The 8,366-nt window shown below is 25.2% G+C and overlaps 1 protein-coding gene across 1 annotated transcript; it reads left to right on the plus strand.

Moving 5' to 3' along the window:
* The first annotated feature begins 1,291 nt into the window (after positions 1 to 1,291).
* Positions 1,292 to 6,419, plus strand: LOC113374316 (vacuolar protein sorting-associated protein 18 homolog). Its single transcript, XM_026614430.1, has 7 exons — positions 1,292 to 1,498; positions 1,574 to 1,743; positions 2,068 to 2,393; positions 4,231 to 4,539; positions 4,761 to 5,056; positions 5,667 to 5,740; positions 5,824 to 6,419. Exons 1-7 carry the CDS (start codon positions 1,419 to 1,421, stop codon positions 6,417 to 6,419), a joined length of 1,851 nt encoding a protein of 616 aa, XP_026470215.1. The 5' UTR covers positions 1,292 to 1,418.
* The last annotated feature ends 1,947 nt before the right edge of the window (positions 6,420 to 8,366 follow it).

Genomic DNA, 8,366 nt, shown 5'->3' on the forward strand with positions numbered 1-8,366 from the left:
ATTATATATATAATATATATATATATATATATATATATATATATATTTATATATATATATATATATATATATATATATATTAAATGGTAGAGTCTTGGATTTGTGAATTTTTGTAGAGTTCGAATAAGAATCCACAAAGTAATAAAAAACAAAAAAAGTTTTTTAATAAACTATTTCTTTCTTTATTTATTTATTTACTGTCGACGTTTCGGAACTAGGTACGTTCCATCTGTCAAGAAACATATATATATATATATATATATATATATATATATATATATATATATATATATATATATATATATATATATATATATATATTTTCTTGACAGATGGAACGTACCTAGTTCCGAAACGTCGACAGTAAATAAATAAATAAAGAAAGAAATAGTTTATTAAAAAACTTTTTTTGTTTTTTATTACTTTGTGGATTCTTATTCGAACTCTACAAAAATTCACAAATCCAAGACTCTACCATTTAATATATATATATATATATATATATATATAAATATATATATATATATATATATATATATATATATATATTATATATATAATAAATAGTTTTAAATATGTTATCATAAATATTAAATTTAAGGATGGTTTTAAGGATTGAAAAAATTTTAAATATGGTAATTATTTATGAGAATTTGAAATAATATTCAAATCATTATTTTTCTCAATTTCAAAATAATTTTTTTAAGCAATTTTTCATCAGTAGGTTGTTTTTTTCAAGGGACAAAAAATGGTTAAAAATTCGATAATTAAGATAAAGAGATTAAATATAAAATACTTTATACTTAATACTAATATATTTTTAGGTGTTTTTTAACTCGAAGGTTGTTTGCGAGAGTTGTAAGGTTTTCAAGGTATTGAAAATGATTGCAACGTAAATTTATTAGAAAATACTTTGCAATTTTACCCTTTGATATTGAACTCGTTTTCTAGCGATAAAATAGCTCAATGTCAATTTATACATTATACTTAAGGGTACGATTAGCCTATTTCCAAAATTTTACGCACAGTAATAAAATTAAGAGGCTACATCATTTTTTCCTTTATATTTACTGCGCTATTAGTCGTATATTTGATTAAAACTGTTATTAATTATGTTTAAATTATGTAAAAATAAATATATCATAAATAACTGAGTTATTTGAAATTCGCGCCGCGTCTTTGATAAGCGCTGCCACCTATTGCATACATCACGCGTTTCTTTGACGTTTCAAATGTCATTGACGCTCAGTGCGTCTTTAACTGTCATAAATGTAAAATAAATCTAATTAATTTTGATTTAACTTAGTAATATGTATATATATAATTATGACCATTTATAATATTGATAACTATAAATAATAATTATAAAATATATTAAACAATATATGATATCATCGTCTACACTTTAAAGTTCAATAATGACTTCTATTATGGATCAGTATGAACAAGCAAATCAAAAAAATATTGCTGGTTCAATATCAGATGAACCAATTTCCGGGTAATAATTACACTGACAATTTGAAGCCTTCAGTGACATTTGCTTGCATGTACCTAATTTATTCTTACCTTAAAGATACAATTCAAGGATGGAGGATAGTACACCAATTTTTAGCAAACAAAAAATGCAGTTTACGCCCTCGGATAAGATTACACATTTGGCAGTTGCTAACGATATTTTGGTATTGGCCATGGCAAATAATACTTTGTTTAGAATTAATTTGAAACAGCCTGATAAAAATGAAGGTATAGTGTATATACTACATATGCATTTTATGTCGGCAGAATCATTTGTTTATAATATTACTTTTACTTTCGAATCACCTTTTTTTTTTAATCTGTGCTTACATTGCACATTTTTATAACAAAATCTGCTTTATTTTTAATATATTTATTTCAATATTTATGTACATGTTTATTTACTATATATAGATTAAATAACTTAATATTGCTTATCAAATATGTACACAAGTTTTTTATATATATTTCACTATTGCTATATTATTTTTTTTATACTATTTAAAAATTAAAGTATTAATCTTTTATTTAATTTTGTTTATGTTATTTCAGAAATATCTCTGAATAAACCTGCATACAAAATAAGCGAAATATTTATTGATCCATATGGTAATCACCTGCTTATTGCCTTAACATCAAGACAGCCTGAATCTTCTAGTGAATTAATATATCTCAATAGGAAAAGTAATAAACTTAAAGCTTCGAATAAGTTTCGAGGCTACGAAATAACTGAGGTTGGCTGGAATTGTAATGTGTGCTCTGAGACTACAACAGGTCATATTTTGCTAGGAACATCTAAAGGTTTAATTTTCGAAACTGAAATGGGATTAGATGGTGACAAAATATTTCATAGTAGTCTTGAGCAGTATTGGAGACAAGTAAGCCAATTTGTTTTTATATTTTATATTTTTTTATATATTTAATTATGATCATTTAAATATAAAATATTATTAAAATTACTCAAGCTTCCTAACTATTTACCACTTTATGGTAACAGGGAGGTAGAAGGTCTGGTATGTTATAAATATTATCTTCAAGTATTTATTGCATTATTTTTTATTTAACAAGTAACAAAAAAGTTATTATTAACCCTCCGTCGGTCGGATATTTATTTGGCTTTGAATGGACCACTCTGGTCTGGCTGGATCACCATTCATTTTACATGCATTTATATGGGATAAATGAGTTTTTGGTGTCTTATATATTAACGATTGTTAGTATTAAATATTTATAGTTTAGATTTTTTCTTTTTCTTACTGTCTTTTGCATGTGTTGAGCTTGTCTCTAATAAAAATATTTCAAAAAACAAATCATGGAATATAAAAAAATCGTTGCTTTTTTGTTAATTTTTCTGTTTTATATCAATGAAAAACAATATTTATTCTTCTTTGGCGCCTTCGAAATGAGCTGTAAAACTCAAAGTGAAAATATAATTTCAATTGTACTGCATACTTACGGCTACAGGTTTGCCAAAAAAAGTTTTTAATGCAGTATGGGTAGAAAAATTGTTGATAATGTGCAATGTGCGCATTATCCATCCGATTTTCAATGTTTGCGATAACAAATAAGTTTGATAGGTTTTTAAAGAATTTTCATATGTGTGCGTGTAAATACTAACTTTCATGTTACAACACATAGTAAAAAATACATAAAACGCAGTTTAAATAGAAAATACCGTCATACTTCATACAAAATGTATGGGTGGTCTAGACAGACCACTCCGACCGTTTGAAGTATAAAAAAGTTAATATCCTTCTAATTATTCTTCTGTACATTTTTTCGTTCTGATTTTTTCATTGATTGACAGCTGATGAACTTTTAGGAAAAGTCAAGAAATTTCAAGTCGATATGATTACTGGAAGTATTTTTTTTTTTAAGTTGAAGTCGAAAAAACTCTGGCTAGACCACTCCGACCGACGGAGGGTTAAAACCAACTACAATTCTCCAAATATTTTTTACTTATATATATTTTTTATAATCCCATTTTTTTTCTACAAATATTTTTGATCATCATTCCTTGAATTTATATTTTTACATTTACAAATGTAATGTAGTAATTAATAAATCAAATTTGTATTAAACCATTTATTGCTGGTTGTATATTTGTATTTAACTATTTTACAGAAGATAACAAATTTTCTTATGAATATGTTAAATTTTGTTATGATTTCTTATTTAATTATTATCTTGTCAATTTCAATCCTTGGACAAAACAATTATTTAAAATAATATTGAAGTTAGTGTTTATAAAGTTGTCTATATGAAATTTGTGTAAATAGTTTATTCAATATATCATTTCATCTTCATTGTTTTCACTAATATATTTTAAATCCACTCCAAAATGTTATTTTTTATTCAAATGAATTGTAATCTTTAAATTATCTGTGTACTAGACTCACTTCTTAATTATTATTGCCTTATAATATTTAGGACATGATTTAATTTAATGTTCAAATAAATTTTTAAGTTTTGGTTTTATAAATGTACTCTTTGCAATTTATTTTATTAATCTATTTATCATATAAATAAGTATATCACTTATTTGTAGTGGTTGTAGCTTTGCATGAAACTTTTTAACTATACCATTATGCTTCTCAATTTATTGCAATGCATTCAATAATTTTGTTATCATAATTATATTTGTTATCTTATCGTATTTATATTTGTTATTTTAAAGTAAAAGGAATTTAAGTATTCATGATATTTTGCTTACAGATTTTTGATATTGGCAAGGGAGATGACATCCCAATTACTGGTCTAGAATTTCGCAAAGTCAATGATACAAATAAGTATATTGTTCTTGTTACAACACCACAAAGACTTTATCAATTTTCTGGTACTTCTTCATCAGAAGACAGGTCGCTATTACAGCAAGTTTTCAATTCATATTTAAACAAACCAGAGGAATGTATAGAAATGGGAAGTTCATTGAAATATTCAAAACTGAAATTATACTACAATGAAGTGTCTAGCCTGCCCAAATCTTTTGGATGGCTTATAGAACATGGATTGTACTATGGAAAAGTAATTTATATTAGTGATACTTATTTATGAGGCATTGAACTTTTAACTTTTGGTCTACGAAATTAAATTATTCTTATAAATTTTTTATTATTACGAGATTTTATATAATTACTGATTTGGTTAAAGCATTTTTGAAAAACAAAATGTTTTCTCCAAAATTTAAAGATTTTAATATTTAAAATTAGTTTAGTGACATATTTACTAATATTTTATATTTTCAGATTGACCCATATAAATCTGATGACTCAAATTTTATATCCAAAGCTGAAATGCTAGCATTTCCAAATAGAACAAATGATAACTTGAAATCCAAGTCTAAACTATATCCAATAACATTTGTGATGACAGAATTTCATACTCTACTTGTTTATAATGATAAAGTTGTGGGAATTTCGCAATTGAATAATGATGTGATTTTCGAAGACAACTACAATGAAGCTTTTGGGAAAGTTGTTAACATTGCACGAGATCCTGCAAAAGGAACTATTTGGTTATTTACAGATAAATATGTCTTTAGGTAAAACCAAAATTATGAATTACTTGGTGTGTTTGAACTAGATGTTTCTAAGTTAACATATAATGCAGCATATATATATTGTAATATCAGAAAAACATGATTTTCAGTAGCAATTGATTTTGTTTTACTTATGTCTTTAATTTTTAATCATATAATATTACCTATATTAATTTTATGAAGAGAGAAATTATTTCTTTGCAATCACATTTATTTAGTATGAACCAGTATAATCAAATGAACAAAATTTTTCTTGCCATATGCTTTTACCTTGAGGTAATTGTATTGAATCATATATTGAAATATTTGAATTTTCAAATATGCTGCAAAATTTAAGTTAAAAATATTTTATTATTATTTGTAATATTATATTTTATTATTATTATATTTTTTAAATCAGTGCAATATAATACCTGCTGCTTATCAATAATTATGATTATTTTTAAACTTATAACAATTAATTGAATTAATCCCTGAATTGCCATTAATTCTATTTATTTGTTTCATTACTGCCTTATGATTAATTTATAAGAATTTTAATTTAGTAAAAATTGTAATTTTATATATGCATTTTTATATCAGTTTTTTTCATGATAATTATTTTAAAATTCAGATACAAAGTCACACGTGAAGAAAGGGATGTATGGAAAATTTATGCTGACAAAAACGAATTTGCATTAGCAAAAAGTATTGCAATAACAATCCTTTATTTTATGATAAGATTCAAATAAAGGAAGCTGAAATGTTATATAATGAAAAAAAATATAAAGAATCTGCTCTTATATTTGCCGAAACGCAATCGAGTTTTGAAGGTGTTTGCCTAAAATTTTTGGAGCGGAATGAAATTCCAGCACTGAGACTATTTCTTCGTAGAAAATTAGATATGTTAAAACCTCAGGATAAAACGCAAATCACAATGGTTATTATATGGATTATTGAATTGTATTTAAATGAAATAGGTAATTTAAGAAATAGAAACTTATTAGATAGTCAAGAATGCCATGAACTGCAAACCGAGTTTGATAAATTTATTAGGCAACCAGTAGTTTATGAGAATATATGCAACAATAAAAGAGTAATTTATGAATTAATGGCGTCTCATGGAGATAATGGTAACTTGATAAAATTGACAATGTTAAACGAAGACTTCGAAAATGTGATTATGATGCATCTGTATAAAGGACAATACATGGAAGCTTTAGATGTCTTGAAGAGACAAAGTAATAATGAGTTGTTTTACAGACATTGCCCAATACTTATGGAAGAAATACCAAAAAGCACTGTCCAAGTTTTGATTTCAAGAGGAAAACATTTACAACCATCAAAACTACTTCCTGCATTGGTATGGGAAATAGGCTGTATATAGCAAATTTTTTCTATAATTTTTTTGATTGTATCTTGTTTAAAAAAGACTTGATGTCGTTTTAAGTGTATTAACTCATATCTATATTTTATTTTTTTATCAACTTTAAAGCTAGAAATTGTTGACGTCAGAATTTAACGTACATTTTTAATGTGTCACAATTTTGAATTTAAAATATGTTAATATATTTTGTTAATCTATTTTTATGCATTTTGCACATTATTTATATTAACTCAATGAATGAGAAGTGTTTGCATGAAAATCCGATTGCCTAATTTTATGTTTTCTCATCTTTTCAAGTTCTTCTGATTGGAATGAGACCAAATTGGAAAAAGTATGTGTGTGTATGTGAGCTGATTTTTGACTTTTTGTCTACGTTCCCTGCGAAACGGCTGAACCGATTTGATCCTTTCAAAAATTTGATCCATTTGATGTTACTCGAACTTAAGTTTTGTGCAATTGGCCGAGCCGTTTCTTTAATTTACTGTTTAATTAGCGTAAAAGTGTAATTTTTTCTTGCCTGCATTTTAGCCCACAATTTTATCGATTTTAAAAATTCATAAACTGTTCAAGAGATATTGATTGGGTATTAATTGATTAGTTGATTATTTTTTGGGAAAGATTGCCTGGGCCATTTCTTAGTAATTAAATGTTGTAAAAAAAAATTATTGACAATCTTTATGAAACTTTGTATAACGATAGATTTTGTAATCTGTAAAGACATACTTGAATTATAAAATTTCATTAAAGTATAGAATTTCGCCGTGAACTTAAACGATGTAATAGATAAGCTAGTTGGAATCTATGCCAAACATCTATATACATCTATTCTGTAATGTTTTGTAGGTAGCTACTGATTATAGTTGAGATTCATAAATTATAAATAAAATACATTATACAACACGAAATAGATAAAATGAAATGAGTTTATCAATTTAGTTTATAATTTATATAATAACAGATATTATAAGTATGTTTAAAAAATATCAATTAGTTTATCGCATTCATTATTTTTTAGTAAAAGTGATTTTTTTTTTGCGAATTAACAGTTGAGCATTACTAAATAGCTGAATCTCAATCCGGAAGCAACTTGCCTTAAGACAAAATGCTACTTACTACTTCTTATTTTTTATTTTATCAATATTTCAATATATTTAATATCACAAGATTCACAAAGATTTAATTTCAAATATAACTTTGTTTGAGATCTAAAAAATTTTTGTAGAGTTCGAATAAGAATCCACAAAGTAATAAAAAACAAAAAAAGTTTTTTAATAAACTATTTCTTTCTTTATTTATTTATTTACTGTCGACGTTTCGGAACTAGGTACGTTCCATCTGTCAAGAAACATATATATAATATATATATATATATATATATATATATATATATATATATATATATATATATTGAAGGTGTTTAAATTTGATGTTGAAATGTATGATTAATTTCTTAGAGGGCGTAACATCAAGTAAAAAATATAAATAAAGTAAAGATTTTTAAAAAATCTTTATTTATCCAATCGGATCGACGTTAAATTCTACGCCATCGTCAGTGGTTTTGAAATTCTTAAATTATTACTTACACATATTAACAACAACTTGTAAATAATTAATAATTGGAACAAGCACCAAATGTCAGGAATTTCTTTTTTATAAAAAATTTTTACCGAAACTTATATTCTTGGACAAGCTTTGGATGCGCGGGTGCTTACGTGTAATAATTACGTATAACTTGTTCTGTTTCCATGCGATTAACAGTTTCGGGTGATTGGTGATTAATGTTTTTATGTTTAATAATTTAATGGTTTTGCGCGTATACACTATTGGTTTTTGAGGTGTCGTTCAGTATTTTGTACAATTGGAATAGTTGGACTATTTTCTTCGCTGATTTGCATAATTATTTAGTAACACTGGAATTACACTGTACAATTTCACTGCACTTCTTAG

The sequence above is a fragment of the Ctenocephalides felis genome, unplaced genomic scaffold (genome assembly GCF_003426905.1).
Source record: "Ctenocephalides felis isolate EL2017-DRISC unplaced genomic scaffold, ASM342690v1 CF-g0.4_SCAFFOLD_01705, whole genome shotgun sequence".
NCBI classification, from domain to species: Eukaryota; Metazoa; Arthropoda; class Insecta; order Siphonaptera; family Pulicidae; genus Ctenocephalides; species Ctenocephalides felis.

Coding starts and splice junctions, on each gene's coding strand:
- LOC113374316 (XM_026614430.1), top strand. CDS start 1,419: ATGACTTCTATTATGGATCAGTATGAACAAGCAAATCAAAAAAATATT. Junction 1,744..2,067: donor ACAGCCTGATAAAAATGAAG/GTATAGTGTATA, acceptor ATGTTATTTCAG/AAATATCTCTGAATAAACCT. Junction 4,540..4,760: donor ATGGATTGTACTATGGAAAA/GTAATTTATATT, acceptor TTATATTTTCAG/ATTGACCCATATAAATCTGA.